The 21,005-nt window shown below is 36.8% G+C and overlaps 1 protein-coding gene and 1 long non-coding RNA gene across 2 annotated transcripts in view; both read left to right on the top strand.

The window, feature by feature from the left end:
- si:ch211-266g18.10 (titin) overlaps positions 1–21,005 on the top strand; it is a 42,021-nt gene that overhangs the window by 9,503 nt on the left and 11,513 nt on the right. The window contains exons 16-55 of the mRNA XM_034123913.1: positions 2,922–3,062; positions 3,363–6,866; positions 7,295–7,360; positions 7,592–7,687; positions 7,845–7,895; positions 8,013–8,081; positions 8,322–8,417; positions 8,570–8,620; positions 8,720–8,788; positions 8,979–9,074; positions 9,220–9,270; positions 9,387–9,455; positions 9,645–9,740; positions 12,605–12,700; positions 12,992–13,060; positions 13,238–13,333; positions 13,531–13,581; positions 13,694–13,762; positions 13,952–14,047; positions 14,189–14,239; positions 14,367–14,435; positions 15,314–15,409; positions 15,607–15,657; positions 15,809–15,877; positions 16,095–16,190; positions 16,516–16,584; positions 17,519–17,614; positions 17,814–17,864; positions 17,977–18,045; positions 18,263–18,358; positions 18,493–18,549; positions 18,674–18,742; positions 18,932–19,027; positions 19,227–19,277; positions 19,390–19,458; positions 19,676–19,771; positions 20,137–20,205; positions 20,395–20,490; positions 20,687–20,737; positions 20,895–20,963. Coding sequence (XP_033979804.1) covers positions 2,922–3,062; positions 3,363–6,866; positions 7,295–7,360; positions 7,592–7,687; positions 7,845–7,895; positions 8,013–8,081; positions 8,322–8,417; positions 8,570–8,620; positions 8,720–8,788; positions 8,979–9,074; positions 9,220–9,270; positions 9,387–9,455; positions 9,645–9,740; positions 12,605–12,700; positions 12,992–13,060; positions 13,238–13,333; positions 13,531–13,581; positions 13,694–13,762; positions 13,952–14,047; positions 14,189–14,239; positions 14,367–14,435; positions 15,314–15,409; positions 15,607–15,657; positions 15,809–15,877; positions 16,095–16,190; positions 16,516–16,584; positions 17,519–17,614; positions 17,814–17,864; positions 17,977–18,045; positions 18,263–18,358; positions 18,493–18,549; positions 18,674–18,742; positions 18,932–19,027; positions 19,227–19,277; positions 19,390–19,458; positions 19,676–19,771; positions 20,137–20,205; positions 20,395–20,490; positions 20,687–20,737; positions 20,895–20,963 — 6,468 coding nt within the window. The remainder of the gene's footprint in view (positions 1–2,921; positions 3,063–3,362; positions 6,867–7,294; positions 7,361–7,591; positions 7,688–7,844; positions 7,896–8,012; positions 8,082–8,321; positions 8,418–8,569; positions 8,621–8,719; positions 8,789–8,978; positions 9,075–9,219; positions 9,271–9,386; positions 9,456–9,644; positions 9,741–12,604; positions 12,701–12,991; positions 13,061–13,237; positions 13,334–13,530; positions 13,582–13,693; positions 13,763–13,951; positions 14,048–14,188; positions 14,240–14,366; positions 14,436–15,313; positions 15,410–15,606; positions 15,658–15,808; positions 15,878–16,094; positions 16,191–16,515; positions 16,585–17,518; positions 17,615–17,813; positions 17,865–17,976; positions 18,046–18,262; positions 18,359–18,492; positions 18,550–18,673; positions 18,743–18,931; positions 19,028–19,226; positions 19,278–19,389; positions 19,459–19,675; positions 19,772–20,136; positions 20,206–20,394; positions 20,491–20,686; positions 20,738–20,894; positions 20,964–21,005) is intronic.
- On the top strand, positions 11,386–11,899 carry LOC117494086. Its single transcript, XR_004557050.1, has 3 exons — positions 11,386–11,436; positions 11,618–11,713; positions 11,870–11,899. It is a non-coding gene; the product is annotated as an uncharacterized LOC117494086 (long non-coding RNA).

Here is a 21,005-nt window from a genome sequence, read left to right as displayed (position 1 = left end):
TCGAGTTGAAAAAATTGAACTCTCGCGTTTAACGCGGCACTGTTCAATCGCCTCAATCGTGTGATTCGCGCTGCGTCCACCGCTTCATGCGCGCCGTCGGAGCGAATTCGCGTCTGTCCACGTCTCTGCATTGACTTTACATGTAATCGCGCCGCCCCCAAACGTCGCATCGCGTCCGGTGTGAACACAGCATAAGAAATGATCGGGGAATCCCTCCGGAGTGGAGTCATGACGACTGGATCTGAATTATTTTGTTGTATTTGGTGGTTTGTGTTCCAGCTGTCGATCAGCAACTATATATCCATAATCCACCAGTTAAAGGAAATACAATGTGTTGTGTTATATTAGCTGTACAATTTACCACATATGGTGTTTTTAGTTTCCATACCTCCTGTGTTTTACGAGCGACTTATCAAGTCTTGGCAAACGGCATAAAACACGATTAAACGTGATAGTATATAAAACCATGCTCGTATCTATACAACCTATAGAAATGCAAAACGGCGTCAGTTTAGACGTTATTCTGTCCTCCTGCTTACCGCATCATTTATGAGAAAACATTTCATAACATTAACACAACATATTCGAGGTGGTTTTAAATAACATATCCGTATTTATTTATTTCTCCAAGTTATGTTTTTGTGTGCACTGAGGAGTCTCAAACAGGCGTTTGTTTAATCATTTTAAGATTGGCTTTAAATTAATCAATGTTTGAAAATGAATTCGTCATATATGATAAATGAGAGGTAACATTTTATTTATTTCCACATATTTCTCTCCATTCTTCCTTCTGCCAACGGTGTCGCAGTTTCTCGTCTCTCCCGTTGTTGTGCTTAGTGCGTACGCATGGGTTAGAGTTTGCGTGGAGGACCGCACATTTTCCCGTCAAGTTAGTATTTTATAAATCGCAAACATTGCGTAGAAACTGGCGTACGCCATTTTTTGAGCGTATATCCCTTTATAAATGAGGCCCCAGATGTCAAAGCTAGAGATAGGTCCACTCTGATGCAAAATTACATGCACGAAGCCCCCACCTTTTCTCTTCACAACGTGTGTGTGGGGGACTCCCCCTTCGATTCTATTGGCTCTAACGGTCAGAAAGAGGTGTCAACCATCAAAATCGAGCAAGGGGGGCCAGAGATATGGAAAATCCACCCAAATGACCCCAGAAGTGGTTTCTTTTTGCTAAATCTCTCTAAAAAGGTCAAATGTCACTTGTTTTGCATAAATCTTGATACAGGGTACTTATTATATGTTGTACTTTGGATTCCTAAAGCTTTTAGTCTACTAACCCATCATCCAAGGGTGGTTTTCACTATAAGTAAAAAAGAATTTTTGGACGGACACTATAATTTACAGTTTTTTACTATGTGAAATCTGAATTTTCTTTAAAATAAAAAACATCTATATTGATTCTGACTTTTCTACATCCAACTCACAGGTTTATCATTACTTTGAGAAAAAAGATTATTAATTTAACCCTTTTAGAAGGGAAGATATGGTCAAAAACAGGTTAAGGGTCCTAACATGTAACCTATGATTTCCTCATCTCAGGGAAATTTGTTAAAATGTTCTGATCATTTATTTTGTGTTAATCGAGGCTTCAGGCCGACTGAGTGACTTTCACATAAAACTTTTTTTCATTAAAGATTAGAGAAACATATTTGAGGAATTACTCTTGTTTGTTGAAGAATCATAATAATTTATGGCTACAAAGAAGCCAGAACTTGTCTGAGAATCATCAAAGTTTTACATTTTCTGAGTCAGTATAACCACAGGTCACATTGCAAACAGGAACTACTGAAAGATACTCAGCAAAATGTATAGATGGCATACTATTAATGGTGCCTTATTTTAAACAAACCAGGGCTAAAAACGTCAACATGTGGCACCAAGACACAACATTGAACTCCATTTACGTCGCCAAATTTGGATGCTCTAATCAAACTAATGTCTCTGCAATGACTGTGTTATAGCGAAGCCTCTAAATAAAGCTTTGAGTCTAGTCTTCATCCTCTTGGCTTACAATGCTCTGGTACAATAATACATTTATATTTTACTTTGCTGTGCCTATTTCATTTTCATTGATGAATTGTTGTACTTGACACATCTTTGGACTTGACACAGAGGAATTAAACTGATATTGATCTTCTAATCTGACAAGAAAGATGAGCACATTTCCCAAAATGTTGTTGTTCAACACATTTTTATTTAAAAAGCAAATAAACATGGACTGACCAGATAATTTGAGGTTTTATTTAGATCAGAAGCTCATCTTGACTCAGGTGTGAATAGCTCAACGGAAAGAGGATCTTGTGACTAATACAGTACAGTGCTCCTATAACTGTGCTCTTTTCTTTTTGATGACTCAGTAACTACAAATCTATTTCCTAAGGTGCTAATTGTGTACTTAACTGTTCCTGCATTAGACCAAACTGTTCATGCCTTAGGCAGTGAGCCATTATGCAGCTTCATTTATAGTATTCTCCATTAGGACAAGAACAAACTATCAAATATAGCATGTCATCTTTCATTCACTGTGAATGATGTGTCAAATGAAATTGATAACTGAAAAACAAGTTATTATGACTTCGTTGTAGATCTCTGCACCTCAATTATCAATATAATATATATATATAGTGATTATGCAAGCAAGATTAATTGTTAAGACGTATTGACTTTCTAACACCGATTACTGGTCAGAATTGAAATACTATATAATTTGACACAATTCGTTATTAAAGGTAATAATCTTGAAATTGTGCACCTTCTTCAGTTTACTTCATTCCAACATGACTTTAACATTTCAGAACGTTCTAATTGAATGTATTGATTTGGTCTAATTTAGCAAACACCAGAACATACTCTATGCACTAAAGCACCTTATAGTTCTGCTTATGAAGAATTCTTGTTGCTTACAGAACTCCCAGCCGCCGAAACTGAAAAAGAGGAGAAAAAAGTTGAGGAAGACAAACTTGAGGAAACTATTGAGATGAAACTAAAAGAAGAAAAGCCAAAGGAGGTGACCAAACCCCTTGAAAAGGAACCACCAACGCCCAAAGGTAAATACACTTAATGAAACAAAAATATTACCTTTAAGAGTATCTAAATATGAAGTATGTCCACAAGAGAATGCAGCTTCATAATGTTTTGTTTACCTATGTTGCACTATTCCAATAAGCTGCATGTGCTACAGAGGACCAAATGAAAAGCATGTGTAAACCACTAGTACATATTTCACAAAACAAAATTGTTTTCAGGACTACAAACCGTTTTGGGTACTTTGTCCCTGTTCCACTTTTAATAATGTTACATTCATCTTCGAGTACCTACAAAACTGACTCGTGTATGTTTGTTTTTAGAAGAAGAGTCTAAAAAGGAGGAAGAACCTAAGAAACCATCCAAAGAAGAGGGAGAAGTCAGGAGGCCTTCAGAGGAGAAGAAAGAAACACTAAAGCCTGAACAGAAGACATCAGTGACAAAACCCTCTGAAGAAAAAACAGATGTGGAAACACCACCCAAAGACGAAAAGGAAGTCCAGAAACTTCTCAAAGGAGAGAAAGATGATGAGAAACATCTCAAAGAAGAGAAAGAAGCCAAGAAACATCCAGAAGAAGTAAAAGAGGTCATACAGCCTATCAAAGAGGACAAAGAAGTGAAGAAGCCACTCAAAAAAGACAAAGAGGTCAAGAAACCTCTTGCAGAAGAGAAAGAAGTCAAGAAACCGTCTAAAGAAGACAAAGAAGTCAAGGAACCTCTTGCAGAAGACAAAGAAGTCAGGAAACAACTTAAAGAAGACAAAGAAGTCAAGAAACCATCTAGAGAAGACAAGACATCTCTCAAAGAAGAGAGAGGGGTCAAGAAACCATCTAGAGAAGACAAGACATCTCTCAAAGAAGAGAGAGGGGTCAAGAAACCATCTAGAGAAGACAAGACATCTCTCAAAGAAGACAAAGAAGTCAAGAAACCATCGAGAGAAGACAAGACATCTCTCAAAGAAGACAAAGAAGTCAAGAAACCATCTAGAGACGACAAGACATCCCTCAAAGAAGAGAGAGAGGTCAAGAAACCATCTAGAGACGACAAGACATCTCTCAAAGAAGACAAAGAAGTCAAGAAACCATCTAGAGACGACAAGACATCCCTCAAAGAAGAGAGAGAGGTCAAGAAACCATCTAGAGACGACAAGACATCTCTCAAAGAAGACAAAGAGGCCATGAAAGCTCTAAAAGAAGACAAAGAAGTCAAGAAGCAACCAAAAGAAGACAAAGAGTCCAAGAAATCTCTCTCAGAAGAGAAAGACATCAAGAAAATGTCTAAAGAAGAGAAAATAGTCGATAAACCTATTAAAGAAGAGAAAGAAGTTAAGAAACTATCTAGAGAAGACAAAGAAGTCAAGAAACCAACCAAAGAAGGCAAGGAAGTCAAGAAGCAACCAAAAGAAGACAAAGATTCCAAGAAACTTCTCCAAGAAGACAAAGAAGTCAAGAAACCATCCAAAGAAGACAAGGAAGTCAAGAAACAACCAAAAGAAGACAAAGAGTCCAATAAACTTCTCCAAGAAGACAAAGAAGTCAAGAAACCATCCAAAGAAGACAAGGAGTCCAAGAAACCTCTCAAAGAAGACAAAGAGTCCAAGAAATCTCTCAAAGAAGACAAAGAAGTCAAGAAACCATCCAAAGAAGACAAAGAGTCCAAGAAACCTCTCAAAGAAGACAAAGAGTCCAAGAAATCTCTCAAAGAAGACAAAGAAGTCAAGAAACCTCTCAAAGAAGTCAAGAAACCTCTCAAAGAAGACAAGACACCTCTCAAAGAAGACAAGACATTCACGAAACCAACCAAAGAAGACAAGACAGTCACGAAACCATCCAAAGAAGACAAGACAGTCACGAAACCATCAAAAGAAGACAAGACAGTTACGAAACCAACCAAAGAAGACAAGACAGTCACGAAACCATCCAAAGAAGACAAGACAGTCACGAAACCATCCAAAGAAGACAAGACATTCACGAAACCAACCAAAGAAGACAAGACAGTCACGAAACCATCCAAAGAAGACAAGACAGTCACGAAACCATCCAAAGAAGACAAGACAGTCACGAAACCATCCAAAGAAGACAAGACAGTCACAAAACCATCCAAAGACGACAAGACAGTCACGAAACCAACCAAAGAAGACAAGACAGTCACAAAACCAACCAAAGAAGACAAGACAGTCACGAAACCAACCAAAGAAGACAAGACAGTCACGAAACCAACCAAAGACGACAAGACAGTCACGAAACCAACCAAAGAAGACAAGACAGTCACGAAACCAACCAAAGAAGACAAGACAGTCACGAAACCATCCAAAGAAGACAAGACAGTCAGGAAACTTCTCAAAGAAAAGAAAGGAGTCGATAAACTTATTAAAGAAAAGAAAGAAGTTAAGAAACCATCCAAAGAAGACAAGGAAAACCGCAAACCATCTAGAGAGGAGAAAGTAGTCAAGAAACTTCTCAAAGAAGAAAAAGAAGACAAGCAAGTCATTAAAGCTTCTAAAAAGGAGAAAGAAGCAGAGACACCTCTTAAAGACGAGAAAGCATTTAATACATCTATTGCAGTAGGGATAGCATTCAAGAAACCATCTAAGGAAGACGAGAAAGTCAGTAAACCATCCCAAGAGAAAATAGAAGTCTGGAAACTTCTGAAAGAAAAGAAAGCAGAAACAAAACCATCCAAAGATGAGAAAGAAGTCAAGAAACCTCTTAAAGACGAGAAAGCATTTAATACATCTATTGCAGTAGGGATAGCATTCAAGAAACCATCCAAGGAAGACGAAAAAATCAGTAAACCATCCCAAGAGAAAATAGAAGTCTGGAAACTTCTGAAAGAAAAGAAAGCAGAAACAAAACCATCCAAAGAAGAGAAAGAAGTCAAAAAAACCTCCAAAGATGAGAAAGAAGTCAAGAAACCTCTTAAAGAAGAGAAAGCATTTAATACATCTATTGCAGTAGGGATAGCATTCAAGAAACCATCTAAGGAAGACGAGAAAGTTGGTAAACCATCCCGAGAAGATAAAGAAGACAAGAAACCATCCAAAAAAGTAAAAGAAACTGAGAAATCATCTAAAGAAGACAAGGAAGTGAGAAAACTGTCTAAAAAGGAGAAAGAAGCAGAAACACCTCTTAAAGACGAGAAAGCATTTAATACATCTATTGCAGTAGGTATAGCATTCAAGAAACCATCTAAGGAAGAGGAGAAAATCGGTAAACCATCCCAAGAGAAAATAGAAGTCTGGAAACTTCTTAAAGAAAAGAAAGCAGAAACAAAACCATCCAAAGAAGAGAAGGAAGTCAAGGAAGCTTCTAAAACAGAGAAAGAAGTCAAGAAAATCCCTGAAGAAGACAAAGAGGTAAAGAAACCATCTACAAATAAGATAGAAGTCACAAAGCCATCCAAAGAACAGAAAGAGGAGAAGAAACCACTGAGAGAAGGAAGGGAAGAGAAGAAACATCCTAAGGAAGAGAAAGCCATGAAAATAACTCTCAAAGAAGAGACAGAAGTGAAGGAACCACCTAAAAAAGTAAAAGAGGTCAAAAAGCTTCTCAAAGAGGAGAAGGAGGAACTAAGACCAATGACTGCCATCACGAAGCCTGCAAAAGAAGAACCAGAACAGATCTCTAAGGAGTTGAAGGAGAAGGAAAAGGAAGCAAGTCCTTCCAAAGAAAGGGCAGTACCAATGAAGCCCTCTGAAGAAAAACCTGAACCAGAGAAACCTTCTAAAGACGAAAAAGAGGTCAAGGTTATTCTCACAGAAGAAAAGGAACCAAAGAAGATCTCTAAGGAAGACAAAGAACCCATCAAGAAGAGAGACACTAAGAAAGGTAGGCATAGTCTTGCAATGTAATGTTTTTATTATTATTATTCAAAATAAGGATCTGTTGACGATACAATACCAAGAATATACAGCCATGCTAACCGCTCTGTCCAGCTATACAACATGGCAATGCTTTAGGTGAAATGCTCACATCATTATGCTAATTCTGATCACCATGACAATGCTAAAAGTTTATTGTTTTAAAAGGATACCGTTCACCATTTTTACCATCTTAGTTCAACATGATTACATATGCTAATTACCACCATGCACAAAGATTTGATGAAGCTGGTAGGGATTCAAGTAGCCTTACAGGTATTTGTAGAGGGTCAAAAGATAGGTCAACTGAGGAGGCTAAATGAATTGCTTTTCTTTTTTTGGTTAAGATAAACATAATGAAACTTAATGGATTATTATGTTGTAATTTTCCACCAGTGGCAGCTCCCAAGGAGTCCAAGAAAGAAGCAAAGGAAAAAATCACAACTAAACCTGTAAAACCAGGTAATACAAAGCCATCCATAGAAGCATAGTGGAACCATGGCTAAATATACTTTTATGATCCATGTACAGTTTTAATGGCAATACAATATTTGTAGGCACTTGTTAGAAGATGTGCTAAGTATCTTCAAGGTTAAATAGATTGATAGGTTTCCTTGTAAAATAAAAGGTAAGTTTGATTCCATTGTAAAATGTATGTAAAACTGTTGAATCAGCTTTGCCATTTTATTTCAGACACTGAACCCAAAAAGGCTGTAAGCGGGATTAAAATAGTCAAAAAGGAGGTTGCGTCTCTTTTGATGAAGGACCATCTTAATGTTACAAAAGCAGGTGAGAAAATACAGTCTGTAGAATAACAGGTCACAGTGATATTTTGTCTTTGTGGTTAGATGTACAGTATAGATGTTTGCAGTAAAAAAGCTTACATTTTAAATGTAAAGCCAAGATTAGCAAATGAATTATGTTTTTGAAAATTCTCCAACATTAGAGGTTCGTCAAGTACCTAAAGTAAAATCCAAGCCAGAACCTGCAAAGAAAGGTAATATTATGTAGGAAACATAACAAGTAATATATTTGCAGAGAGTTTCAAATAATAAACACTTATCTTTTAATAAAACCTCAAATCTAAAGGCTTGTTGGTGTCATGATTTTACAGCAGCGGCATTTCCCAAGGAACCTAAGAAGGAACCAAAGGAAAAAGTAAAACCTAAACCTGTAGAAAAAGGTAATGCAAAGCCATGAAGCCACACCATGAGCATGGCTAAAAGATACTATTATAATGTTGGTGGATTTTTCATGACAATACATTGTTAAAAAAGTATTGTACATTCTATATTTCATAACTCATAGATGGTCCTAAAGATAGTGCTGCTCGAAATAGATTTATTTTTACTTTTTTTTAATGAAGGGTATATTTGTTTCCACAATGTCAAACTGTTCAATCATCTTTGGCGTTTTATTTCAGACGCTGGACCCAAAAAGGCTGTAAGGGGGATTCAAATAGTCAAAAAGGAGGTTGCGTCTCTCTTGAAGAAGGAGCATCTTAATGTTACCAAAGCAGGTGAGAAAATACAGTCTGTAGAATAACAGGTCACAGTGATATTTTATCCTTGTGGTTAGTATAGATTTTTGCAGTGACAAAGCTTACATGTTAAGTGTAAAGACAAGATTAGTTAATTCATTATATATATTTTTAAAATGCTCAAATACTAGAGGTTCCAGAGGTACCCAAAGTGAAAGCCAAGCCAGAACCTGCAAAGAAAGGTAATTTTATGAACGAAATATAAAAAGAATATCTTTGCAGAGAGTTTCAGATAATAAACACTTATCCTTTTATAAACCTAAAATATAATAATTTTACAGCAGCTGCACCTCCCAAGGAACCTAAGAAGGAACCAAAGGAACAAGTCAAAACTAAACCTGTAGAAAAAGGTAATGCAAAGCCATGACGCCACACCACGAGCATGGCTAAAAGATAACAGAGCTAGATTACTCATAGATGGTCTCAAAGTTAGGGCTACTGGAAATACATTTTTTTTACTTTTTTCAATGAAGGGTATATTTGTTTCTGCAGTATAACTTATGTGAGAGTTTTTAAACCATTTTTGTCTTTTTATTCCAGACGCTGAACCCAAAAAGGCAGAAAAGGTGACTGAAGAAGTCAAAAAGGAGGTTGTGTCTCTCTTGAAGAAGGAGCATCTTAATGTTACCAAAGCAGGTGAGAAAATGCAGTAGAATAACGGGTCACAGTGATATTTTATCCTGATGGTTAGTATAGATTTGTGTAGTGGTATTGATTGCATTTTAAATGTAAAGCCAGGATTAGTTCATTCATTATATTTTGTTTAATTCTCAAATACTAGAGGTTCCAGAGGTCCCTAAAGTGAAAGCCAAACCAGAACCTGCAAAAAAAGGTATTTTTATGTAGGAAACATAAAAAGTAATATATTTGCAGAGAGTTTCAAGTAAAAAACACTGATCCTTTTATAAACCTCAAATCTAAAGGCTTGTTGGTCTCATGATTTTACAGCAGCGGTACCTCCCAAGGAACCTAAGAAGGAACCAAAGGAAAAAGTCACACCTAAACCTGTAGAAAAAGGTAATGCAAAGCCATGAAGCCACACCACGAGCATGGCTAAAAGATAACAGAGCTAGATTACTCATAGATGGTCTTAAAGATAGGGCTACTGGAAATACATTTGTTTTACTTTTTCAAAGAAGGGAGTATTTTTTTCCACTGTATTATTCAATGTGAAACTTTTCAACCAGCTTTGCCTTTTTATTTCAGAAGCTGAACCCAAAAAGGCAGAAAAGGTGACAAAAGTCGTCAAGAAAGAGGCTGCTCCTGTCCTGAAGAAGGAACAACTTGATGTTACAAAAGCAGGTAACAAACTATCTCAGAACAGGTCACGGTGTCTTTTAATACTTCTATATAGATTTACAGTGGCATAGCTTACATATTTACATTTTTATGAAACCTATGTAAAGGCTTGTTGGTGTCACGATTTTACAGCAGTGGCACTTAGCAAGGAACCTAAGAAGGAGCCAAAGGAAAATGTCAAACCTAAACCTGTAGAAAAAGGTAATGCAAAGCCATGGATTTACAGTGGCATAGCTTACATGTTTAATGTTAGGCCAGGTTAAGCTGATAAATTATATTTCTTAATATTCTCCAAATACTAGAGGTTCCAGAAGTACCTAAAGTGAAAGCCAAGCCAGAACCTGCAAAGAAAGGTATTTTTATGAAAGAAACATAAAAGTAATATATTTGAAAAAAAAACACTTATCTTTTTATAAACCTAAAATGTAAAGGCTTGTTGGTCTCATAATAATAATAATAATAATAATAGCTTGCATTTATATAGCGCCTTTCAAGGGACCCAAGGTCGCTTTACAAGTAATAGGGCAAAAACAAACATAACGAAACAAAAGTCAGACAGACCAAACAACAGATCGATTAGGGGCCGAAAGCCTTGGCAAACAGATGGGACTTGAGGGCCCTTTTGAAGGCGTCGAGTGTGGGGATGTTGCGAATCTCCGCAGGGAGAGCGTTCCAGAGGGTGGGGGCTGCCACACTGTAGGCTCTGTCCCCGAAGGTTCGCAGTTTGGTGCGGGGGGTGGTAAGCAGGCCAGAGTCTGAGGACCGCAGGTTCCGGGGTGGGGCATGTGGGTGAAGGATGTCCGATAGGTACTGGGGGGCAAGGGCATGGAGGGACTTGTAGGTAAGGAGGAGTACTTTGTAGGATATACGTGACTTGACCGGCAACCAGTGTAGGTGGATGAGGGTGGGAGTGATGTGCTGCCACGGCTTTGTGTGTGTGAGTACCCTAGCAGCACAGTTTTGGACATACTGGAGCCTGTCCAGGTTTTTTTTGGGAACCCCGAACAGGACACCATTGCAGTAGTCCAAGCGGGTGGTGACAAACGCATGCACTAGGGTTTCGGCAACCGACTCCGAGAGTGACGGTCGGAGTCTGGCAATGTTCCTCAGGTGGAAAAAGGCCGATTTGGTCACAGATTTGACGTGGGAATGGAAGGAAAGGGTGGAGTCAAGGATGACACCCAGGTTGCGGGCTTCAGGAGATGGGGAGATGGAGCAGCCGTCGACCTCGAGGATGAAGTCACCAACCTTCTGGAGCAGGGCCTTGGGTGCCACAACCATGAGCTCTGTTTTTTTGCTGTTCAGCTTAAGGTAGTTGGAAGACATCCATGTTTTGATGTCATGCAGGAAGTTGATGAGGGACTGAGGGGGGAGCTGGGAGGATGGAGTGGTGCTGAGATACAGTTGGGTATCATCAGCGTAACAGTGGAAATTGAGTCCATGATGTCGGATGATCTGGCCGAGGGGGAGCATGTAAATGGTGAACAGGAGCGGGCCAAGCACAGAGCCCTGGGGTACACCGTGGTGGACTGGGGCCGGGGGTGAGTTTGAGCCACTGATGGAGACAAACTGTTTCCTGTTATGGAGGTAGGATGTGAACCAGGACAGCGCTGTGCCAGTGATTTTGCAGCAGTGGCACCTCCCAAGGAACCTAAGAAGGAACCAAAGGAAAAAGTCAAACCTAAACCTGTAGAAAAAGGTAATGCAAAGCCATGAAGCCATGACGCAAGCATGGCTGAAACTAAAACAGAAACAAGATTGCTCATTGATAGTCCCAAAGATAGGGCTACCGGATATAGACTTTTTGAATGAGTGTTATATTTGTTTCCACTGTATAATTTAATGTGAAACGGTTCAATCAATTTGTCTTTTTATTCCAGACGCTGGACCCAAAAAGGCAGAAAAGGTGACTAAAGAAGTCAAAAAGGAGGTTACGTCTCTCTTGAAGAAGGACCATCTTAATGTTACCAAAGCAGGTGAGAAAATGCAGTCTGTAGAATAACGGGTCACAGTGATATTTTTATCCTTGTGGTTAGATGAATCGATTTTTGCAATGACAAAGCTTACATGTTAAACGTTAAGCCAATATTATTTCATTCATTATATATATATTTGTAATTCTCAAATACTAGAGGTTCCAGAAGAACCCAAACTGAAAGCCAAACCAGAACCTGCAAAGAAAGGTAATTTTATGTAGGAATCTAAAAAGTAATATATTTGCAGAGAGTTTAAAATAATAAACACTTGTCTTTTTAGACCTCAAATCTAAAGGCTTGTTGGTGTCATAATTTTTACAGCAGTGGCACTTCCCAAGGAACCTAATGGCGCATTTCCACTACACGGTCGGCCTCGGCGTGTATTACAATTAAATCACGGTCAAATATGTCCATCTTGTTGTAGTTCTAGCCCTCTTGCCAGCGCTCCTCTCTCTAGTTTAGCATACTCAGCCCGACTCAGCCCTGTTTGTTGGCCCCGATAGAACCACAATTTTGTCGGGTCAGAAAAGAGGTGAAAAAGTGGCCCCGGGCCGGGCCGGGCCGTACCTAGGCCTAGTGGAAGCGCAACCAAAAACGGGTACGGCACGACACGGCACGCTTAAAGCGAGCTCCGCGCTGTAGTGGAACTGCGGCATAAGAAGGAACCAAAGGAAAAAGTCACACCTAAACCTGTAGAAAAAGGTAATGCAAAGCCATGAAGCCACACCATGAGCATGGGTGAAAGACAATAGAGCTAGATTACTCATAGATGGTCTCAAAGATAGGGCTACTGGAAATAGATTTGTTTGACTTTTTTCAATGAAGGGTATATTTGTTTCCACTGTATAACTCATGTGAAAGTTTTCAACCAGCTTTGCCTTTTTATTTCAGAAGCTGAACCCAAAAAGGCAGAAAAGGTGACTAAAGTCATCAAGAAAGAGGTTGCTCCTGTCCTGAAGAAGGAACAACTTGATGTTACAAAAGCAGGTAACAAACTCTCAGAACAGGTTATGGTGTCTTTTAATACTTACGTAAATAGTATGGATTTACAGTGGCATAGCTTACATGCTTAATGTTAGGCTAGGTTAAGATGATAAATTATCATTCTTAATATTCTCCAATATTAGAAGTTGCTAAAGAACCTAAACTGAAAGCCAAGTCAGAACCTGCAAGGAAAGGTATTTTTATGTAGGAAATATAAAAGGAATATATTTGAAAACTGTTTTATATATATATATACCTAAAATCTAAAGGCTTGTTGGTCTCACCATTTTCCAGCAGCGGCACTTCCCAAGGAACCTAAGAAGGAACCAAAGGAACAAGTCAAACCTAAACCTGTAGAAAAAGGTAATGCAAAGCCATGAAGCCACACCACGAGCATGGTAGGCTAGATTGATCATCGATGGTCTCAAAGATAGGACTACTGGAAATAGATGTTTTGAACTTTTTTCGATGAAGGGTGTATTTGTTTCTGCTGTATAACTTATGTGAAACTTTTCAACCAGCTTTGCCTTTTTATTTCAGAAGCTGAACCCAAAAAGGCAGAAAAGGTGACTAAAGTCATCAAGAAAGAGGCTGCTCCTGTCCTGAAGAAGGAACAACTTGATGTTACAAAAGCAGGTAATAAAATACAGTATGTAGAATAACATGTCAGTCATATTCTATCCTTGTGGTTAGTATAGATTGAAGTGTCAGAACAGGTCACGTGTCTTTTAATACTTGTAAATAGTATGGATTTACAGTGGCATAGTTTACATGTTTAATCCTAGCCTAGGATAAAGTGATACACTATCTTTCTTAATATTCTCCAATATTAGAAGTTCCTGAAGAACCTAAACTGAAAGCCAAGCCAGAACCTGCAAAGAAAGGTATTTTTATGTAGGAAATATAAAAGGAATATATTTAAAGAGAGTATCAAATACAACTTTCTTTATATATAAACCAAACATCTAAAGGCTTGTTGGTGTCATGATTTTACAGCAGCGGCTCTTCCCAAGGAACCTAAGAAGGAACCAAAGGAACAAGTCAAACCTAAACCTGTAGAAAAAGGTAATGCAAAGCCATGAAGCCACACCATGAGCATGGCTGAAAGAGAATAGCTACATTTATCATAGAGATGGACCCAAAGATAGCGCTACTCGAAATAGATTTGTTTTCTTTTTGTCAATGAAGGGTGTATTTGTTTCTGCTGTATAACTTATGTGAAACTTTTCAACCAGCTTTGCCTTTTTATTTCAGAAGCTGAACCCAAAAAGGCAGAAAAGGTGACTAAAGTCATCAAGAAAGAGGTTGCTCCTGTCCTGAAGAAGGAACAACTTGATGTTACAAAAGCAGGTAACAAACTATCTCAGAACAGGTTATGTGTCTTTTAATACTTACATAAATAGTATGGATTTACAGAGGCATAGTTTACATGTTTAATGTTAGGCTGGGATAAAGTGATAAATTATCATTCTTAATATTCTCCAATATTAGAAGTTCCTGAAGAACCTAAACTGAAAGCCAAGCCAGAACCTGCAAAGAAAGGTATTTTTATGTAGGAAATATAAAAGGAATATATTTGAAGAGAGTATCAAATACAACTTTTATATATATATATATATGTATATATATGCCTAAAATCTAAAGGCTTGTTGGTGTCATGATTTTCCAGCAGCTGCACTTCCCAAGGAACCTAAGAAGGAACCAAAGGAACAAGTCAAACCTAAACCTGTAGAAAAAGGTAATGCATAAGATGCTATTATAATACTGGTGCAGTTTCCATGACAATACATTGTTAAACAAGTATTGTACTTTCTAGTTTTCATTACTCATCGATGGTCCCTAAGATAGGGCAACTGGAAATAGATTTTCTAAAACTTTTTTCAATGAGTGTTATATTTGTTTCCACTGTATAATTCAATGTGAATCGGTTCAATCAATTTGTCTTTTTATTTCAGACGCTGAACCCAAAAAGGCAGAAAAGGTGACTAAAGAAATCAAAAAGGAGGTTGCGTCTCTCTTGAAGAAGGAGCATCTTAATGTTACCAAAGCAGGTGAGAAAATACAGTCTGTAGAATAACAGGTCACAGTGATATTTTATCCTTGTGGTTAGTATAGATTTTTGCAGTGACAAAGTTTACATGTTAAGTGTAAAGACAAGGTTAGTTAATTCATTGTATTTTTGAAGATTCTCCAACATTAGAAGTACCCAAAGTGAAAGCCAAAACAGAACCTGCAAAAAAAGGTATTTTTATGTAGGAATCCTAAAAAGTAATATATTTGCAGAGAGTTTAAAATAATAGACACTTATCTTTTTATAAACCTCAAATCTAAAGGCTTGTTGGTTTCACAATTTTCCAGCAGTGGCTCCTCCCAAGGAACCTAAGAAGGAACCAAAGGAACAAGTCACACCTAAACCTGTAGAAAAAGGTAATGCAAAGCCATGAAGCCACACCACGAGCATAGCTAAAAGATAATAGAGCTAGATTGATCATAGATGGTCTCAAAGATAGGACTACTGGAAATAGATGTTTTGAACGTTTTTCGATGAAGGGTGTATTTGTTTCTGCTGTATAACTTATGTGAAACTTTTCAACCAGCTTTGCCTTTTTATTCCAGAAGCTGAACCCAAAAAGGCAGAAAATGTGACTAAAGTCGTCAAGAAAGAGGCTGCTCCTGTCCTGAAGAAGGAACAACTTGATGTTACAAAAGCAGGTAATAAAATACAGTATGTAGAATAACATGTCAGTCATATTCTATCCTTGTGGTTAGTATAGATTGAAGTGTCAGAACAGGTCACGTGTCTTTTAATACCTCTAAATAGTATGGATTTACAGAGGCATAGTTTACATGTTTAATCCTAGGCTGGGATAAAGTGATAAATTATCTTTCTTAATATTCTCCAATATTAGAAGTTCCTGAAGAACCTAAACTGAAAGCCAAGCCAGAACCTGCAAGGAAAGGTATTTTTATGTAGGAAATATAAAAGGAATATATTTGAAGAGAGTATCAAATACAACTTTTATATATATATATATATATATATATATATATATATATATATATATATATATGCCTAAAATCTAAAGGCTTGTTGGTGTCATGATTTTCCAGCAGCTGCACTTCCCAAGGAACCTAAGAAGGAACCAAAGGAACAAGTCAAACCTAAACCTGTAGAAAAAGGTAATGCATAAGATACTATTATAATACTGGTGCAGTTTCCATGACAATACATTGTTAAACAAGTATTGTACTTTCTAGTTTTCATAACTCATCGATAGTCCCTAAGATAGGGCAACTGGAAATAGATTTTCTAAAACTTTTTTCAATGAGTGTTATATTTGTTTCCACTGTATAATTCAATGTGAATCGGTTCAATCAATTTGTCTTTTTATTTCAGACGCTGAACCCAAAAAGGCAGAAAAGGTGACTAAAGAAGTCAAAAAGGAGGTTGCGTCTCTCTTGAAGAAGGAGCATCTTAATGTTACCAAAGCAGGTGAGAAAATACAGTCTGTACAATAACAGGTCACAGTGATATTTTATCCTTGTGCTTAGTATAGATTTTTGCAGTGACAAAGTTTACATGTTAAATGTAAAGCACAGGATTAGTTAATTCATTATATATTTTTTAATTCTCAAATACTAGAGGTTCCAGAAGAACCCAAACTGAAAGCCAAAACAGAACCTGCAAAGAAAGGTATTTTTATGTAGGAATCCTAAAAAGTAACATATTTGCAGAGAGTTTAAAATAATAAAATAATAGACACTTATCTTTTTATAAACCTCAAATCTAAAGGCTTGTTGGTTTCACAATCTTCCAGCAGTGGCACCTCCCAAGGAACCTAAGAAGGAACCAAAGGAACAAGTCAAAGCTAAACCTGTAGAAAAAGGTAATGCAAAGCCATGAAGCCACACCACGAGCATGGCTAAAAGATAACAGAGCTAGATTACTCATAGATGGTCTCAAAGATAGGGCTACTGGAAATAGATGTTTTTAACTTTTTTCAATGAAGGGTATATTTGTTTCTGCTGTATAACTTATGTGAGAGTTTTCAACCAGCTTTGCCTTTTTATTCCAGAAGCTGAACCCAAAAAGGCTGAAAATGTGACTAAAGAAGTCAAGAAAGAGGCTGCTCCTGTCCTGAAGAAGGAACAACTTGATGTTACAAAAGCAGGTAATAAAATACAGTATGTAGAATAACATGTCACAGTCATATTTGATCCTTGTGGTTAGTATAGATTGAAGTGTCAGAACAGGTTACGTGTCTTTTAATAGCTCTAAATAGTATGGATTTACAGTGGCATAGTTTACATGTTTAATCCTAGGCTGGGATAAAGTGATAAATTATCTTTCTTAATATTCTCCAATATTAGAGGTTCCTGAAAAACCTAAACTGAAAGCCAAGTCAGAACCTGCAAAGAAAGGTATTTTTATGTAGGAAATATAAAAGGAATATATTTGAAGAGAGTATCAAATACAACTTTTTTTATATATAAACCAAACATCTAAAGGCTTGTTGGTCTCGTGATTTTCCAGCAGCTGCACTTCCCAAGGAACCTAAGAAGGAAGCAAAGGAACAAGTCAAACCTAAACCTGTAGAAAAAGGTAATGCATAAGATACTATTTTAATACTGGTGCAGTTTCCATGACAATACATTGTTAAACAAGTATTGTACTTTCTAGTTTTCATTACTCATTGATAGTCCCTAAGATAGGGCAACTGGAAATAGATTTTCTAAAACTTTTTTTCAATGAGTGTTATATTTGTTTCCACTGTATAATTCAATGTGAATCGGTTCAATCAATGTGTCTTTTTATTTCAGAAGCTGAACCCAAAAAGGCTGAAAAGGTGACTAAGGTCGTCAAGAAAGAGGCTGCTCCTGTCCTGAAGAAGGAACAACTTGATGTTGCAAAAGCAGGTAATAAAATACAGTATGTAGAATAACATGTCACAGTCATATTTTATCCTTGTGGTTAGTATAGATTGAAGTGTCAGAACAGGTTACGTGTCTTTTAATACTTCTAAATAGTATGGATTTACAGAGGCATAGTTTACATGTTTAATCCTAGGCTGGGATAAAGTGATAAATTATCTTTCTTAATATTCTCCAATATTAGAAGTTCCCGAAGAACCTAAACTGAAAGCCAAGTCAGAACCTGCAAAGAAAGGTATTTTTATGTAGGAAATATAAAAGGAATATATTTAAAGAGAGTATCAAATACAACTTTTTTTATATATAAACCAAACATCTAAAGGCTTGTTGGTGTCATGATTTTCCAGCAGCTGCACCTCCCAAGGAACCTAAGAAGGAACCAAAGGAACAAGTCAAACCTAAACCTGTAGAAAAAGGTAATGCATAAGATGCTATTATAATACTGGTGCAGTTTCCATGACAATACATTGTTAAACAAGTATTGTATTTTCTAGATTTCATAACTCATTGATAGTCCCTAAGATAGGGCAACTGGAAATAGATTTTCTAAAACTTTTTTCAATGAGTGTTATATTTGTTTCCACTGTATAATTCAATGTGAATCGGTTCAATCAATGTGTCTTTTTATTTCAGACGCTGAACCCAAAAAGGCAGAAAAGGTGACTAAAGAAGTCAAAAAGGAGGTTGCGTCTCTCTTGAAGAAGGAACATCTTAATGTTACCAAAGCAGGTGAGAAAATACAGTCTGTACAATAACAGGTCACAGTGATATTTTATCCTTGTGGTTAGTATAGATTTTTGCAGTGACAACGTTTACATGTTAAGTGTAAAGACAAGGTTAGTTAATTCATTGTATTTTTGAAGATTCTCCAACATTAGAAGTACCCAAAGTGAAAGCCAAAACAGAACCTGCAAAGAAAGGTATTTTTATGTAGGAATCCTAAAAAGTAACATATTTGCAGAGAGTTTAAAATAATAAAATAATAGACACTTATCTTTTTATAAACCTCAAATCTAAAGTCTTGTTGGTTTCACAATTTTCCAGCAGTGGCACCTCCCAAGGAACCTAAGAAGGAACCAAAGGAACAAGTCACACCTAAACCTGTAGAAAAAGGTATTGCAAAGCCATGAAGCCACACCACGAGCATGGCTAAAAGATAATAGAGCTAGATTGATCATAGATGGTCTCAAAGATAGGGCTACTGGAAATAGATGTTTTTAACTTTTTTCAAAGAAGGGTATGTTTGTTTCTGCTGTATAACTTATGTGAAACTTTTCAACCAGCTTTGCCTTTTTATTTCAGAAGCTGAACCCAAAAAGGCTGAAAATGTGACTAAGGTCGTCAAGAAAGAGGCTGCTCCTGTCCTGAAGAAGGAACAACTTGATGTTGCAAAAGCAGGTAATAAAATACAGTATGTAGAATAACATGTCACAGTCATATTCTATCCTTGTGGTTAGTATAGATTGAAGTGTCAGAACAGGTTACGTGTCTTTTAATACTTCTAAATAGTATGGATTTACAGAGGTATAGTTTACATGTTTAATCCTAGGCTGGGATAAAGTGATAAATTATCTTTCTTAATATTCTCCAATATTAGAAGTTCCTGAAGAACCTAAACTGAAAGCCAAGTCAGAACCTGCAAGGAAAGGTATTTTTATGTAGGAAATATAAAAGGAATATATTTAAAGAGAGTATCAAATACAACTTTTTTTATATATAAACCAAACATCTAAAGGCTTGTTGGTCTCATGATTTTCCAGCTGCAGCACCTCCCAAGGAACCTAAGAAGGAACCAAAGGAACAAGTCAAACCTAAACCTGTAGAAAAAGGTAATGCATAAGATACTATTTTAATACTGGTGCAGTTTCCATGACAATACATTGTTAAACAAGTATTGTATTTTCTAGATTTCATTACTCATTGATAGTCCCTAAGATAGGGCAACTGGAAATAGATTTTCTAAAACTTTTTTCAATGAGTGTTATATTTGTTTCCACTGTATAATTCAATGTGAATCGGTTCAATCAATGTGTCTTTTTATTTCAGATGCTGGACCCAAAAAGGCTGAAAAGGTGACTAAGGTCGTCAAGAAAGAGGCTGCTCCTGTCCTGAAGAAGGAACAACTTGATGTTACAAAAGCAGGTAATAAAATACAGTATGTAGAATAACATGTCACAGTCATATTCTATCCTTGTGGTTAGTATAGATTGAAGTGTCAGAACAGGTTACGTGTCTTTTAATACTTCTAAATAGTATGGATTTACAGAGGCATAGTTTACATGTTTAATCCTAGGCTGGGATAAAGTGATAAATTATCTTTCTTAATATTCTCCAATATTGGAAGTTGCTGAAGAACCTAAACTGAAAGCCAAGTCAGAACCTGCAAAGAAAGGTATTTTTATGTAGGAAATATAAAAGGAATATATTTGCAGAGAGTTTAAAATAATAGACACTTGTCTTTTTATAAACCTCAAATCTAAAGGCTTGTTGGTCTCATGATTTTCCAGCAGTGGCACCTCCCAAGGAACCTAAGAAGGAACCAAAGGAACAAGTCAAAGCTAAACCTGTAGAAAAAGGTAATGCAAAGCCATGAAGCCACACCACGAGCATGGCTATAAGATAATAGAGCTAGATTGATCATAGATGGTCTCAAAGATATGGCTACTGGAAATAGATGTTTTTAACTTTTTTCAATGAAGGGTATATTTGTTTCTGCTGTATAACTTATGTGAAACTTTTCAACCAGCTTTGCCTTTTTATTTCAGAAGCTGAACCCAAAAAGGCAGAAAATGTGACTAAAGAAGTCAAGAAAGAGGCTGCTCCTGTCCTGAAGAAGGAACAACTTGATGTTACAAAAGCAGGTAATAAAATACAGTATGTAGAATATGTCACAGTCATATTCTATCCTTGTGGTTAGTATAGATTGAAGTGTCAGAACAGGTCACGTGTCTTTTAATACCTCTAAATAGTATGGATTTACAGTGGCATAGTTTACATGTTTAATCCTAGGCTGGGATAAAGTGATAAATTATCTTTCTTAATATTCTCCAATATTGGAAGTTCCTGAAGAACCTAAACTGAAAGCCAAGTCAGAACCTGCAAAGAAAGGTATTTTTATGTAGGAAATATAAAAGGAATATATTTGAAGAGAGTATCAAATACAACTTTTATATATATATATATATATATATATATATATATATATATATATATATATATATATATGCCTAAAATCTAAAGGCTTGTTGGTGTCATGATTTTCCAGCAGCGGCACTTCCCAAGGAACCTAAGAAGGAACCAAAGGAACAAGTCAAACCTAAACCTGTAGAAAAAGGTAATGCATAAGATGCTATTATAATACTGGTGCAGTTTCCAT

This window comes from Trematomus bernacchii, unplaced genomic scaffold (assembly GCF_902827165.1).
Source record: "Trematomus bernacchii unplaced genomic scaffold, fTreBer1.1, whole genome shotgun sequence".
Classification (NCBI taxonomy): Eukaryota; Metazoa; Chordata; class Actinopteri; order Perciformes; family Nototheniidae; genus Trematomus; species Trematomus bernacchii.
This window is presented reverse-complemented; position numbering and strand designations above follow the sequence as displayed.